The 16,987-nt window shown below is 37.3% G+C and overlaps 1 protein-coding gene across 1 annotated transcript in view; it reads right to left on the reverse strand.

Annotated features, from left to right (window-relative positions):
* Positions 1-16,987, reverse strand: part of ROBO2 (roundabout guidance receptor 2) — a 440,334-nt gene that overhangs the window by 15,992 nt on the left and 407,355 nt on the right. The window contains exons 18-20 of the mRNA XM_074148172.1: positions 15,019-15,201; positions 4,673-4,715; positions 2,974-3,101 (exon numbers count right to left, since the gene is read on the reverse strand). Of these exons, the coding sequence (XP_074004273.1) occupies positions 2,974-3,101; positions 4,673-4,715; positions 15,019-15,201 (354 nt within the window). The remainder of the gene's footprint in view (positions 1-2,973; positions 3,102-4,672; positions 4,716-15,018; positions 15,202-16,987) is intronic.

Raw genomic sequence — 16,987 nt, forward strand, 5'->3', positions numbered from 1 at the left:
ACTGTCTCAAGACTTCCAGCAATGAGACATGATACCTCCCACTATTTTTTTTTGCTTGGTTTGTTTGGTTTTTTTCTTGGGATGAGCATTTAAGACCACAGAACCATTTTCTACTGCATTCATGTGTGCAACTGAACATTTTAATATGGACCCTAACAACATCTGCAGTCTCAGGGCAACAACATAATATTAACAATAAATATGGCAATAACAAGGGCTCAGTAGAGAGACTGCAGAAACAAAGATTAAATCTGGGTCTATCAGTATGATCTGTTTTTGCAGACAACAATAACAGGGAAATAGGCACAATCAAGTATTTAAATGCCTTAATTGTATTAACTTATATCTGCAGATAAATTGTAAGTGCAAAAAAAAAATAGAATCAATGCAAACTACAGGTCATATTTCAAAATCAGGTTATTATTATCTATCTGCACATATCCAATGTGCTTCCTAAGGGTAGTACACAATCATAAAAACATCTATGGGCAAATACAGTATGAGATGTAAGAGATAAGCAGTCCTATCTTTCTTGCATTTCATCCACAATAGGAAGATTTTTCCTTTCCACAATTGGTTTCATCAATGTCTAATGGATTGAAGTTCAGTAAATAAATTCTGTTGTTGATGTATAAAATGAAGTAAGTCCAGCTCAACATGTCTGTGTGGGATTTGCAGACTCACGTAAGTAAAAACTAGCAAAATGCTCACCTCTCAAGTACTCAGACACACATCTACCTTTAAGAACAGGTTTCTGGCAACTGAAGAGGTAACATCTCTATACAGTCATTTTAACATGCAGAACTATACATTTGCACACACTTGACAGGAAAGTTGCATAGCTCCCCACCAGCCAAGAATTTTCAGTCACTCTTACTAATAATCTGAGTTTCTCCAGACATTCTGAGAATTTTCAGTTCAACCACAGATTACGTTTTTGACCTCAATGAGATGTATACACTAAGCACTCAAAGAGCTATTAAAGTGCCATTTTACAAAGTGCCATAATCACTTAGTAAAAATCAAGTGTGATTTTCCCACCAAGTTGTCATAGCAAAAAAAAACATGCTGCACACTTCAGACCACAGATGAACACACATTTCCCACTGGACACTTCCCTAGAAACTCTCCAAAATCCTACTTGTTTTTTAACTTTTGAGATAAATGAAATCGTGCTGAAGTACTTCCTGAGGGAGACTCTTTCTTGCCACTTTGTGAGATGCAGTACCATTTTGTGGCCTTATGTGACTCCAAACCTAACCTGTGCTTTCCACTTACAGCCTTGCTCTCAAATGCCTATCTAGGATATAACGTGGATTTCACTCTTAAAGGCAATGTTAGAACTGCCTGCCTCAGCTTCTGAGTTTCCAGGGTGGTTGACTGTCACCTTACTGTTTTCAAAACTCTTACAGACCTTTTATATTATCAGAGACCTTTTAACCCCTAAAAGAGGCCCAAGTTCTATCCATACAGTTAATTTATGTTTAAAGACATCTGACTTTTAATCCATCTTTAATGCAGAAGCAACCAAACTCAACTGCTGAAACAGATAGGGATAAGTGGTCCCAAACCAGCCAGAATAAAAGTGTCAGCTCAACTGTAAGGATCATGGGTGGAATTAAGCTGCTGAAATTCCAAATATAACGGTTTCACCTCTTGGAAAAATTTGGACCCACGCCTCATCCACAATGAAGCTTTAAAACATGCTTCCAATTTCAGTCGTATAAAGCCAAATGCTAAAAGAAAATGGTAATTTTTCTGTAGTATGTGAGTTTACGGAAAGATGGAAAAGTACTGAAGAGTTTTATTTTCAAGATATTCACAACAAAGAAGCTGGCAGATATTCAGTTGCCTTCTAAATATTATAAAAAATTTTGGTTGCTTTATAGTATTTTTCTAAGACAATAGTTTTACAATATTTTTATATGGAAAATAAATCCAAAGTATCTTGTAATTTGAAGTCACAGTAGTCAAATCACAGGCAAGAAGTTTTGCACAGGAATGTATAACTGATGTGAGGGATAGTTTTCAAAAGCACATTCCGGTACAGTTCAAAATGGAATTCTTTTCACATTTACCACTTTGATGGTTTTATAGGTATTTTGCATTTTAATGTATTTTTGATCTATAAAGTTGCCTTGATTTTTATGTACTTATTTGTGTCTTAAAATTATTTGCTATACTCATTTGCAATTGGAAGTCTTGTTCTGAACACCACTCTGCAGAACTAGCTGTGTTATAACATCACAGAAACCAAAGAAGTAACAGAGATGTGAATATTACTATGACTTTTAAAAATCCCAATCATACATCTTGAAATTCCCATTTGAATAAAATGTTTGAAAGAAAATAACCCCTCTAAAGATTCATCACCATAATTATAAATCATTACCTCATGTCCCCAAAGGGCCTCCCTCAGTTCAAAATGGTAATAAAAACCTAAAAAAATTGAAATAGTTCCCTCTTATGTATTCTTTCCTCCAGTAAGAAGAAAAGTTTCTGAAGACCTTTGAGGCCTTCTTCATGGATTATGGTTGAGATTGAGAGCAGTTCCTCAGCAGGAAGGGGACGGGTAAGGTGACAGCAACAATGTTTTTCTGTCTTCTGCTTAAGGAACATCCTTCCTGCATACTCTGAGTTCTTCTCTGCTCTATGGATATCCTCTATCCTTGGCTACATTGCCCTGCACAGCAGATTGCTCATCTCCACAGAAAAGGTAATTAGTTGGAGCAACAAATACATTTCTCTTGAGATGATAAGACTCTCTCTCACCACTGTGGGGTAAATTACAAACTAGATCTAAATTTTAAAGACAAAGCAAAATGAATGTTTTAAAGTCCATTTAAAATCAAATCTTCAGTCAATCATAGAAAGAAATATAATGATAAAAAATAATGCAGAGTGCTTATCACAGATGTTAACTAGCAGAAACTTATTGCATACTATACGGTGACTTAATAAAACGAAACCTACCCCCACGACCGAAATTGCCAAGATCATTGGGTCCACTAGTGCTGTTGTTTACCGGCAGACTTGTGGCAGGCCAAGAGTCTGCAAGCCAAGGATAACTGGGGTCACTTGCATTCAACAGACCTGGTCGACTGAAGCAGAATAAGAAAAAAAGATATACATATGTATATTTATATATATATTTTTACAAAATTAAAATATCTGTGACACAACTAGTGACTGAAGAGACCGCATCACTGTTCTCCTAACACCGTAGGTAACAAACAGTTTAGGAGACTTTAATTTATTTCAAATTAAAATTGTGTAGCCTTTGATGATTTAAAGACCTTGAGCAGTTAATTAAGGATATATACAAATCAACTCTGTCAGTAGAAATGAGACTAGGCATCCTTCGTGATTCTGCCAGAATCCAAATGAACTCAGTTGTCTGTGTGAAACAGGGGTTGGGCAGTACCATCGTGGGATCCTGCACCAGGGCTGCATGATAAATTACCACCTCAAGGGAGCCATCACTCAAACTGATTGCTCCGTATCAGCCATTTCCAGGACTTTGGGATACTATTTCTTCCTTCCCTTGCATCCCAAATGCACGCCTGTCATCTACAGGCTGGTAACTCTTTCTTTGAGCACTCTTGGATGGTTTAGAGGCAAACAGGTTTGAGTAGGATTAATGGAAAGTCCACAGCTACCTTTATCTGCCACTACTGCATGGCTTTTATATCGCTCTAATTCCCAGCTTTGAGAGCAGTATTAAACAGCGAGTATGTTGAAAGAGAAGGTACACTTGGGCCATAAGGCACCGTGCCTCTCTCACCCCAGGATAAACAGCCAGGAATTTAGCAAGGCAGGTGGATTGTTTGTATTTGTATTTAACAGGGAAAACAAATCATTTCCTGCAGACACCCCCTTCCCCCAAACGAAAAAGAAAAGAAAAACATCCACAGTTCTGCAGCTTTTTAAGTTATTAATGCACTCATGAAGTTGGAGCAACATCTCCGATCACTGTGTGTTATAGACCCCTGCCTGGTACAATCCCTAAGAGAAACATCGGTTTCTATGGAAACGGCAATAAGAAGACCCAGCCGCTTTCTTGCCACATCTACTCGCTCTCATTAGGCCTAATCTCTTTTTGCTAAAATATTGATTAAATGGGAGATTGGAAGTTATTACCAGGGCCTAATTACAATCTCCATATTGGCAAAGGGAAAATAGATGAGGATATATGGGCCCGTTATCAGCTTTTATCAATTTCAATTGAGTAGCCAAAGTTGTGGAATCCAGTCCTATCAATCTACAGCCTATTCATCATCCATGAATCATTTATTTCGTGATCGATTAAGTGTAATTGTTCACTCACAGCAATTTAGGGGGAGCCAATAAGGAGTCTTAAACAACAGCAACTTCATTTGCTAATGTCTAATTAATGCAATAAACATCCCGGTAACAAATGAACACATTCTTTGTGATATTTACTACTCATTTCTTCCAGGGCATCTGGGAGATATGAAACATCTGGGCTTGATTCCTCCAAAGTGCACAACAGATAGGTCATTAAACCTTGTGGTAAGCTACTTAACTCCTCCTAGCATTGTCAATCTTCCAAACGATCGGTTATTACCCAAGTGCATCACCTATAGCATTTTTCAGATCCCTAATTTTAAAAATAAACAGGATGGAAAGACCTTTATACAAAGAAACATACCTTCCATTGCTCATTAGTCCTCCATCTCCTCTTTGGAAAGTGACTGTGTTTTGGTTGGAAAAACGAAACAAACAAACAAACATACACACACACGCACACACATATAAGACAGGGAAAAATCAATTAGTAATAATTAAAAGTAACAATTCAAACTGCTCAGTGTCTGACATCGGGGGCCTCTTGGCATCACCACATAACAAAGTGCAGAAAATATGAGAAAAGGATCAAACACATTAGGGTTACAATTTGTTTAGGATTTCACTGCACCTTATTGACTAACGTCAATTTGCTCTGTAGCTTGCAAGGCAAACCAGCTGCCCGGGTAAAAGGCCTGAATTTACCACAGGCCCCTTCATATGACTTTGTGTTGTGAGACTGTGCCATGAGATGAAATTGTTTTCTTGGCATGCTTTTGCTTCAGTACATAATGACATTGCACCAGTGAGTTAATAACATCATGTCGTAATACAGTAATATAATGTCACCACACAAATATGCCATTTCCCAAGACAAATACAAAGGTGGCAGCTCTATTAGAGCTGAAGAGGTGAAAAAAAAGCATACAGCTGCACCATTTCCATTAAAAGTACAGTATAAGAACCAGCATCCACACATAAATGCATAAACATCAGTATCACTGGGAGGAAAAAGTGTTTCCACTCTTGCCATGAGGGATGCCAAGGATATGTTCAGAGGGAGACAATTGTTTTTATGGCTCCATTCATGGGTGTTTGACAAAAACCAGCCTATCCCTTATCTATCTTATTAACAGGATTACATTTCAGGGCAATATAGGTAAACCCACATTACTGGTGAGATGCTAATTGACAACATTTGATGGTCCTTTTTGAAGCACTGGCAGATCTTTTGAATCAAGGCCAACAAACTACTCTGGTTCTCAGTGGCAATATCCCATTATTTATTGTCAGACATAGATAAGGCAGACTATTAAATTATATCAATGTTCTGGACACCTGCCTCCTTACAGGCCCCTGACAAGATGAGGGTTCGAATTTCAGAGAGGAAAGGAAGAATCTGTGGCCAGTTTAATTTGAAATAGGCCTTGGTTTGGAAATACTATTTACTTTTGCAAGACAGACATTCCCATCATTAAATTATAGCTGCCAGAGTATTTGCAAGATTTTCCAAATATTAGTCCAAACTACACTAGTTCAAGATTAGGCGTTCTATTATACACCATTCTAATCAGACAAAATTACTACACCCAATAGAAATGCTGCGATCATGAAAAAAAATTAGTAATGACATAAATCCACTGGGAAAATACTTCTGATACCATCTAGAATCCTTGTCACTTTATTAACTCCCAGGATAATTTCCCAGTCTACATTCAGCAAAGGGAGCAAAACTGGCCCCTCTGGAAGCCCTCTGGAAGAGTGCTTGGGTACGGTGATTAATTATCCTTCACTGCAGAACAGACTAATATCAATATCAGAAAATCACTGCAGTCATATGTCACATCAAAATGGTTAATAGCTGAATTTTGAAAGGATGTAATCAAACCAATTAATGAAAAGAAAATCAAAATGCAAGTATGGGAAGTATTAAATAAAAGTCTGCTTTGAAAAACAAGACATGGTAAAACATTGCAGCTAATTAATTTTAGAGTCGATGCTACTTTCATTCACGTTGTTTCTAACAGGCTGTCAAATGACTGTACCACTCGCTGCTTAAAAGTGAATAATCTGAAGTGCTATGGATATCATGTGCAAATATGCAAAGAGGTGGGTACTGTCTGGCTGTGTTTCAAAGTATGTTGGTCAAAAGTACATTAGATGCTATTTCCTTTCTCCTCCTCCTCTTCAATTGTAATACTCCATTTTGCCAGCTTTCTGCATTTGTCAAAGTGACAAGAAATAAGGAAAAATGAGAAACAAAGACGCAGTTTGTAATAACCCTTATAAATAAAGTTTACAGATTTAAGGGAATTGCACTAAAACACACTTTCTGAAAATTTCTAGGGATTAATATTCTTGTTTAGACTATCATCTACCACAAATAATTTTAAAGTGATATTGTCGCCACTTTTATAGCACATACAGGTGTATGAGATTTTAATTGTGCATGTCATGTGGAAAAAAAAATAAAAACCAATACTTGTGGTCTTCGAAATATTTATATCCCTTGTGTATAGCAAAGCTAAAATGGGGGAGCTAGTAGGAGATTGCAGCAATGTTTGCCAGACACATTTTATTTTCCGTGTAGTGAGGTATGGAGAAAACTCCCAGGCATGCTGTGAGAAACATATCAAGAAGACATGACATCGAAACCTCTTCTCTAGAGCCATAATTGCTGCAGATTGGCTGTGGCATATGAGCTTGTTGCAAGAGACAGGTATCACAGCATTTACTCTTTTTTCTTCTGTCTGTGTATCCTGGTGGTAGTAACCGTTTCCTGTTTTTTTCCTGCATCAAATAATCTTACGCCCTCCCAATATAAACACTGTTTTTAGAAGAAAGGTTAGGCTTAGTTTATTAAAAAAAGAATTTGCCTTGCAGTGACATTCTTTTTCCTGGGGAAGGCTGTGCCTGGCTTATGTGATGTCTATGGAACCTGGGAGGAATACAGGTTCTTTCGTTTACCCTCCACCCTGTATACCAATGCACAGATGGTTATAATCTTCATGAGAAAATAAACAAGAAAATATTTTATTTACTATCCTTGATGGAAAAAGATCCAGAATATCAACTAAGCTAGCCAAAATTCCTCCTGAAGTTTGGACATGTCACCAGGATGTTACAGAAAAAAAAAATCATATTCCCGATGCCAACCATAAATGGGCTACCTGAGGCTGGATAGAGAAGGTGCCTTTCTTTTAGCATCAATATTGTGAAAGGAAAGACAGCTAACAACAGAAGATATGGTCAGGCTGCCAACACAAGCACTATGTTTATCATTCCTGCCGTACGTTTTGTCAGCATTTTTGCCTGCAGTTTGATTTCTGCAATTACAAAACAAGTCTAAATGCCTGAATAGGAGCATACTTAATGCAATGCAGGCTTGTAGATGTCACTGTAAAAATAAAACACACAGACAGCTGGCTTTATTCATCCTGTCTCCACTTCAAAAAGAAGCAGAGCAATTTCAAGGGGCAATGTAAGAGGAGGAAGGGAAGGATGTCCCTATCAGTGACCCACCCATCTCCCTTGCTTTTTATCACTGAGGAAGCAAAAAAGCTCTTTCAGCACTCTTTGCATCTGATATATGTTCTTAGGGAGGCTGAAGACCTGCAGGGATGAGATTAGTTTTCAAAAGAAGATGCAAAAATAACCTCTGCATAGAGAGATTTTGAAGGTATCCCCAACAGCTTACACTTCAAGGACTGTAAAAATGCAGAAATATAATCCAAAGTGCATTTTAAATGCATAAATATTTAAGGAAATTATATTGTATATATTTGTATGAAGAACAGCATACGATAAGGAGCTTTTCACATGCTTTTTATTAAATATATAAGGAGGTACCCAAATCATTTACTAATATTATCTGACAAGGTTAAACTTAATCTTCATGCCTGCTAGAATTGGAAAAATAAGAATGTATAGTAAGTTGACATTCTGAGGCAAGAAAGCTTTAGAAAGCTTTCTGTATGCCTATCTCTAGTAGGCCACATTTTCCTACCGCAAATGAAAACTTTAATGTTGCCAGCCTAGACTCATTCCTTTTTCTGATAAGCTGTTCCTCAAATATGAATGTAGATTAATCCTCTTTTAATAAGCATTAACTCAGAACAGATAATCAGCATATAAAAATTCCATCAAATCTTCTGTCTACTTTTGGATGATTCCGTCAAATAATTTGTCCTCATTTAACAGTTTCAGGAGTTGCACACAAAATTTGTAGTATTCCATAATTCTCTATCTATTTTTAATTTGTTTTTGTTTACTCAGTTTCATGAAATCTTTTATCCCAAGGAGGACTAGTCACTAAATAAGCTTACCTACTCGTAAGTGAAAATACATATTTACTTTCTTTGCATGACTGATGGCCTAGACACTTGAAAACACCCGAGTATTCAACTGAGTGGGTACTGGCACAACAATGAATTTGAGGGCACAGGAAAGACAAGCAGATTTCTCTTATTTCTACAAGTGGATTCCAGGCCTTTGTTGTATGACTCCTTATACCACAATATGAAAAGAGAATTGCAACTTCCAGTACAAAATAAACACATTCTGTTCTGTCACTGTAATACAGGAATGAAACAAGTCATCTATTATACAAGAAGTGGTCAGATATCTTTTTTTTGCCACCTGTCTTTTCTTGTACCATGTAGAAATCTACAGTGCGTCTTTATATCCAGGCAATCTGAGTAAAGGATAACCTAAAAATCCAGAAACAGGGCAACAGTACTTTAGATTTTACAGAAACTCACAAAATTAAGACCAATACACCCTTTACATCACAGAACAGATGACTGAAAAGGGGTAGCATTTGTATTTAGTGTCTCGGTGCCAGATTTGGTTTTGCTAATAGTATGCATGGTCCCAAAACCATATACTTCTTGTATAGCTGCAGAGGATGACACTAGTACTTACCAGTAGGAATCTAACAAACATAGTCAAAAATCATATGTTTTGTAGTACTGGTATTGCCGAGAATCAATGCTTGGTGAGCCATGATGGGGAAAAGGGAAGGGGAAGAATAGCGACGTACAGAATTGTGGCTCGGTAACTATTAGAGTCAGTTCAACCGAAAACAAGTAAAAAGATTGAGCTATGATTTTCAATGTCGCTTTATTAGTGACCATCTGAGAAATCAATCAGTGCTTATGAAAATATTCACAAAGTCAGAAAGCTTAATGGATTTAACTCAATTATTTATCAATTATTCTTCTGTGGCACCAAGCTTCACCAATTGCCTGACATTTGCTGTTTACCGTTCTCCTACACAGAGTGTTACAGTAGTTTATAGTCACACAGCAGAAATTATTCCTCTTAGGAGCCTAATAACAGAATACAAATAACAAAGTCCCAGTGAATGGCCCATAATCTGAAAATGACCCGAAAGAACATTTTTAGCAAGTAATTATGTAACTGCAGAATCTAAACTTTTAAACAACTATTTTTAGTGTTTTAAATTCTACATATATGCCAATACCACTAAAACCAAACCAAAACAAAAACATTTACATCACAAATAACTGAAAAAATAGGTTTTTGGTTTATGTCTGAAATAGAGTAAGTGTATCAATGTTCCAATAATACATTCTCTTTATTACACAGCCAAATCTGCACGTTCTACAACTTTCTGAATTTAAAAAATTGAACAAAAAGTGTGCACCTCCTAAAATCACTGTATTAGGATAAATTCATCTATGGTAAAACTTTATTGACAGCTGTCTCTGATGCAATTCTGAAAGCTACATACCACTGTCTAAATATCTAGATCTGAAACTAAATTATTTGTGAAATTATAACTTTGAAGGGAACAACTCACAGTTGTGAGTGTCATCAAACCTCCACAAGCATAGATAAGTTTGTCTAAGTGATATTACCAATGGCAAATTCAAATATTAGAGAACTAATGATGTTTTTAGGGAACTCTGGGTATAAACATTAAAAACATGGACTATGTTCTTTCAGAAGAACAACATTTTTAAAAAAAAATTAATGATTTTTTTTTTGGACTTGAATACTGGATGACTTACATTCTCAGTGCCTCCAGAAATTATTATAGGACAGGAAACAGAACTATGTGCTGTTATAGTTCTATAAAGTCCATGAAATGTCAAAACTATTTTTATAAAAGCAAATTTTTGGCAGTGCCTTTGACATGAGCTGACAATGTGCACTTGCAGTCCAGAAAGCCAACCGTATCCTGGGCTGCATCCAAAGAAGCGTGGCCAGCAGGTCAGGGGAGGCGATTCTGGACCTCTACTCTGCTGTGGTGAGACCTCACCTGTGTCCAGCTCTGGAGCCTTCAGCATAGGAAAGACATGGACTGGTTGGAGCGGGTCCAGAGGAGGGCCACAAAGATGATCAGAGGGCTGGAGCACCTCTCCTATGCAAACCGGCTGAGAGAGCTGGGGTTGTGCAATCTGGGGAAGAGAAGGCTCCAGGGAGACATCATTGTGGCCTTTCAGTACTTAAAGGGGGCTTACAGGAAAGATGGGGACAAACTTTTCAGTAGGGCCTGTTGTGATAGGACAAGGGGTAATGGTTTTAAACTAAAAGAGGGTAGATTTAGACTAGATATAGGGAAGAAATTTTTTACAATGAGGGTGGTGAAACACCGGAACATGTTGCCCACGAGGTGGTAGATACCCCTTCCATGGAAATCATGAATCATGTACAGTCACTCTGGCTCCAGCACAACCCTGTGTCATGCCAATGTATGCTACAAAGACATTGGAAAAAAGTCACGACAGTTACAGACAGCTGCCAGTGGCATAATGTAGGAACTGAATGCAAATATGCATTATTTCATTTTGGAAAAAAATGTTTTGTTGTGTCTCAAAGAAAAGCAAGTAAAGCATTTAGGGTAGGATGTGTTGTGCCACATCTTACACTAACTTGACCAAACCTGCCCAGAAGCCAAAGGAGCAATTCCTGAGCCCCCAGAGCTTCTCCACAAGGACACTTCTCTCTCACAATGTCACAAGGCCCTGGAGCAGAAATCACCACCTTCAGTCAATCTGCTCTTTCCTCCTAAGCTAAACACTGTTGTCGTTTAACCTCAGCTGTCAGCCAGGACCACTCAGCCATTCACTCACTCCCCACCCCCCAGATAGCAAAAGGAAAAAAAAAAATTAAAAAAAACTCATAGGTTGAGATAAAGACAGTTTAATAGAACAGTAATAGAAGAGAAAATAATAATAATAATAATGGCAAAAGCATATACAAAAAGAATGATGCAATACAATTGCTCACCACCTGATGATCGATTGCCCAGCCTGTCCTGAGCAGTGATCACAGATTCCTGCCCCCTGGCCAACCCCCATTTATATACTGAGCATGACGTCTATAGTATGAGATATGCCTTTGGCCACCTTGTCCTGTCTATGCTCCCTCTCAGCTTTATGGGAAACTGAAAAAGTCCTTAATATGAACACTACTTAGCAACAACTAAAACAATATGTTTTATCAACATTATTCTCATGCTAAATCCAAAACACAGCAGCTACTAGGAAGAAAATTAACTCTATCCCAGCTGAAACCAAGACAACACTCAAGCTGTGGTTGAAGATAAGCAAGAGCAAGAAAGCAGCTAGCTGAGCACAAGGGCCAACTCAGCAGTGCAGTGGGAAGGCTGGCCTGTATCACATGGATGGCAGAGGGGACAGAAGAAAAGCTTTGGTAAGTGCAACTGAGGGGACAAGCTACATGCAAAAAACTTTACAGACTTCTGTTGGAAAATGCTATATCAGCCTTTTCCACTGTAACACTGAGGTATAATTATTTTTGAGTTTTTGAATCTCGAGTTTAGGTATGAGAGCAGAAGCTAATTATTTGTATTAATTATTAATATTAATTGTATTCTCTATTTTTCATGACTATCTATATGTTGACTAAGCTGTTTGCAACCTGCTGTTCCAGCCACACTTCGTTTATTCTTCACATATCTTTAATCACGGTTACAATAATGGTCTACTGTATGCTATGTTTATTAAAGATATGAAAACTAGGATATCATGTTTGAATTGGGTAGGCAGAAAAAACCCAAATGCTTCAATTTCAAAAAACACTATAAAGACAATGCATGCATAGGTTAATCACTAGATTGCTTGAAGATCTGAACACCTCACAGTAAGACCAACATATATGCAACTAACAGCTAAAGCGGAAGAAAGTTCCATTTCTCCAGTTAGATCTTAAAAAATGTTCAAGATACCTTTTTCTTGAGCTTTAAGATAAAAAATGAGTTATATACAACTAACTCTTGTTTATGTTAAGCTAGTTCAAGCATTTTGTCCTGCAAATTACTTTCAAAACTGTGTTATTTTGAGGAGTTACATGAGTAAGTAGTATGCAGAATTATAATGACAGGGACATTAATGCTGGTGGATTTTATGTGCCCCTGGAATCACTAGGAGAAAGAATGCTACACTTTCATCACAGATAGGCAGCAGAATTATTTCTCCTTGTATTTGGTTTTAATTCTGCATATCTCACATGTTCATAAACACTTAAATAGCTAATGTTTGCAATGATGTGTTGGTGAGGTAAGAGACAGACTAATGGACAGTACCTGCAGGGGTGAAGGTGAAGGACTGAACTGCAAAACAAGAAAGCAAACACATTGTGAGTTACACACCCTGATAACAAGTGTTAATTGCAGGGTACGAGTTTCTTCTGGAATTAACTTAGTTGTGGTTGAATAGCATAAGCAGGACATAACAGTTGAGCTTAAAGCACTGACCAGCCAGCAGCCAATGAGAAATGATGGTTGGAAAGGCGAGCAGTGAATTTTGACAGTCAAATTTGAAGACTTTCTGTGTGGACATGCTGTTCTCCAAATTATGAATTCTGAAGCATGATCTGTTATGAACTTTCTTTGCCGAAAGCATACATTATTTCGTAATTCTGATGATGGGAATTCTGTGTCATGATGCAATGTTCACATCACACTTAGATGCAGCAAACATCATGAGAAGGAATGAGTTGCAGGAGACACACTGTTTATAATGAGTATTATAATTATTTACAGCTACACATTTTAAGGTATAAAAGGCTTTGCTCTCCATCTCACACCCACAACATGCCAACTCACATTCAGGGCTAATAATTCTGCTTTCAAAAAAAAAAGACTAGTCTTAACTTGTGTCCAAATTTTATGTATAGGGCTCTTTCCTAAGAGGAATAACAATACAGCTGTCTCTTAACATAAAAAATCATGGGGTATAGACTGATATTTCATATAAACATATGCGCAGGTGTGTGTATTATATATTAGTTTCTCAATCAACACCATTCCACCTCTGGGAGAGTAAAAGTCATTGCTATCACAGGAAAGAAAAAAACACCTCATCAAAAAGCATAACCTATGAATGATACAGGCCACATGGTGATGCAAAGTGAGGTTCCACGGAAACCGAGTCAGTCTAAGAGCCACTAAAAGGGTCTCTCCTCCCTCTGCTTCCACTGCTTGTCTGATTTCTTCTTAAGCTGCCCTGTTTCACTAAGCCAGTGGAAAACCAATCCAGCAGGTAGGATTGTAAAATAACATAGAATAGTTTCCTTATGGTTTATTGAACCCAATCAGGACATTGAGGAGTCTGATGATGGCTAACATCAAGGTGAGGAGGCATACGACTACTTGGCGGTGAGCAGGGAAAGAGTGTTGGGTTTTGGCTAGTTGTTAGAGATGCTCAGCCACTTAGGGAACCTGTGTCCTTGGGTTCACATGTGATAACTTGTAAATAGAAGAGTACTAGTGTAACTTTAGTGTGATATGTCAACATTAAATATGCTGTGTCCTCAACTGTGCAAATCTTGCTCAAAAAGGAAATGTTTTCTTTTTTAAAATGTTAATAAGCACTATAAGGCAACCTATCCCAATATTTGAAGAACAGCTTTTTTTTGTGTTAAATTAGGCTTCAGTGACCCATTTTATGATAATTCACCTGACTTCCTAAAAATCCATAAGAATCTTGAAGCACAGAATAATACACAAACCAAACAGTTTGGGGGAGGAAGAAAATATCTTCATTTGGCAAATGTATTTATTTTTCCAAATGTAGTTTTCAAAAACTAATTTGCAACTGGAGAAACACATTTGGTGCAAGAAGGATCACACTGTGAGGGCATTCCAAGGTGTTCTACCTTCAAGACAAAACTTTCTGTGGCTTATGCCATAGGTAAATTTTGACCATACTTTTCTATCTAATACTATTCTCCTCCGGCTATAGATATAGAGTCACTGATTAAGTACCTCCGTTCATTTCCCATGCACATGGCTTCAAAGACATGGAAATGCAGGGGAATGAAAAAGGAGAAGACCAAATACTCTTTCTAACCATCCTTGTAAAGGTCTGGTCTAATTCATGTTTGAGCACACAAATGGGGCTTTACTGTTAACAGAGTGCCTTCTGAGCAAGGAATAAGAGGTACAATTAATCCTCTTCATACTTTTTTTATGCTAGATGTGCTGGAGATGTAAAAATAAAGACTGCCTTATGATAATGATGAAATGTGGTACCGAGCAATGCATGTAAAGCTTCCCATACACTAGCATTTTCGCAGCATACATTTAAAACAAGCATCCAAAATTCACCCAGGCCACCTTGGCTGTAAGTTCAACAAGTTTTTTAAGTAGGTTTAACAGCACCTGGTCTCTTCATGATAGAACCTGATGAGATGGTAATAAATAATTACTGTTCTTACCAGCATAATTGCTGAGCCCCTTCCTCTTCTTTCTGCGCCAGTAGAGCCAGATGCTGAAACCCATCAGAATTACCCAACATGCACCACCGATGCCAGCTATAAAGGCGGGCTGTTTGACAACATCAGTGATTTGCTCGGTTATACTGTTGTTATTTTCAGTGATGACAACTTCATTACGACCTCCTGCACAAAAGAAATTCCAGAGAATGTTGTTACTATGGATTCTGTAATACAAGCAGGAACCAAATACTGCAAATGAAAATTAAAAAAAAAACAGTAATGCATCTCAAAAGAATTAACTACAGTAAGAGAGCTTTACTGAGTACCAATGCACACCTGAAAACCAATGTTTCTAGAAAGTAAATCCATAATCCATTGCGATTTTGATAACATATTTGGAAAGACAGTTCTATAGCACTCTCCCAAGTAATCTAAGAGATGAGAGTCCAGACACTTTTTTTAACAATATACATGTTTGTTGGGGTTTTTTTTACATAATTATAGAATGAGAAAATCGATCATAGGAAACCAATCAAAAAAAAAAATAAAAATCAAGCAATCAAGAAATAGCTTTTTCTAAATAAGAATCCAAATACAAAATATATTACAACATCAAATGACAGTTTCTTCTCTCATTGTCAGCATGCCAAAAATTCTTATTTAACTCATTTTTTCTCATGGCATGCTAGAATTTCCAAATTTAAAATAAAAAATATATATTTTCAACTGGGGTAAAGATGCATTTTTCCAGCAATTCTTTCATGGGGAAAACAATCCATACAAATCCAAAGTTCACCAGCTTTGACACAAAGTAGAAAATCACACAGTTAACTGTAAATTCTAAACAATCACAGCAACAGATGCTATTTTTTTTTCATGTAGAACAGGCATGAAAAATTCCTAACATCAACCTGTAAGAAATAATCATGATGTGGAATACCAATTAAAGTGACATGCATCAAAAATTACTATATAGGATCTTAAATAGGATATATTACATTAGAAAACTGCAAATTTCAGTAGATGCTCCCACTGTTTTTTTCTCCCTCTTTCTCTAAAAAGGAACTTTACTGAAAGGAAAAGCTTGGTGTCTGTCTTGAAAACAAATGAACATAAAAAATGTGAATAGAAATTCAGGAAATGCTAAAGCATATTGTTCCAGGGACAGCACTTTTCTACTTCAAACCTTCCACTGTCAAAAATGGTTAGTTTTAAAATTAGGAAATGCGGAACATATTTTTCTGAAAAAAATATGTATATTGATTATATATACATTTGATATAAACTGCCCACATCTGCAGTTTTAAAATTGGTGAAAGAATTATCCATCATTTCCAGTAAAAGCATTTATATAGCTCAATCCTTGAAATGTTTATGCAGTATTACCAGATGCCTGTAAGCATGCTGAAGAGATGCAAGAGTAGCTACTCTACTGAGACAAAAAAGATGCAAATTATATGATTCTCAATTATAAGAGTCTGTCGCACACACATAAAGGTAGTAGAACTCAATAAAACCCTGAAGTGGTCACTCAGAGGAAATTATTAAAAGTATTGTAGCATTATGTCTTGCTGTGAAAACGTGCATATTCCTCTTCTAAAATTCAGCAATGGTTAAATTTACCGCTCACTTCTTTCAACAGCGTCAGCACACCGGCCTCAGCCTAAAACAAATAAACAAATCGTTGGCTTAAGCAGATGCGAGAAGTCTGACACTTCCAGTTTTATTTCCTCAGACACCTCTTTGCAGGAGACCCAGAGTTTACACCAGTCAAGCTGCGGATGAGGATCCCTCCTGGAGGGCTGGTTGGACTGAGGGCACCTTCCCTGCCCAGGCTGTCACCCTACCAAGGGGACCGGCGCTGCCCTAGCCAAGACACAGCTTCAGGCTCTAAGTTATGTTCAGAGCTGGACTGAGACGCTCGGGAAGAAATGCGATGCACTGCATTACATTGCTATCACAATGTTAA

This window comes from Numenius arquata, chromosome 1, assembly GCF_964106895.1.
Source record: "Numenius arquata chromosome 1, bNumArq3.hap1.1, whole genome shotgun sequence".
NCBI classification, from domain to species: domain Eukaryota; kingdom Metazoa; phylum Chordata; class Aves; order Charadriiformes; family Scolopacidae; genus Numenius; species Numenius arquata.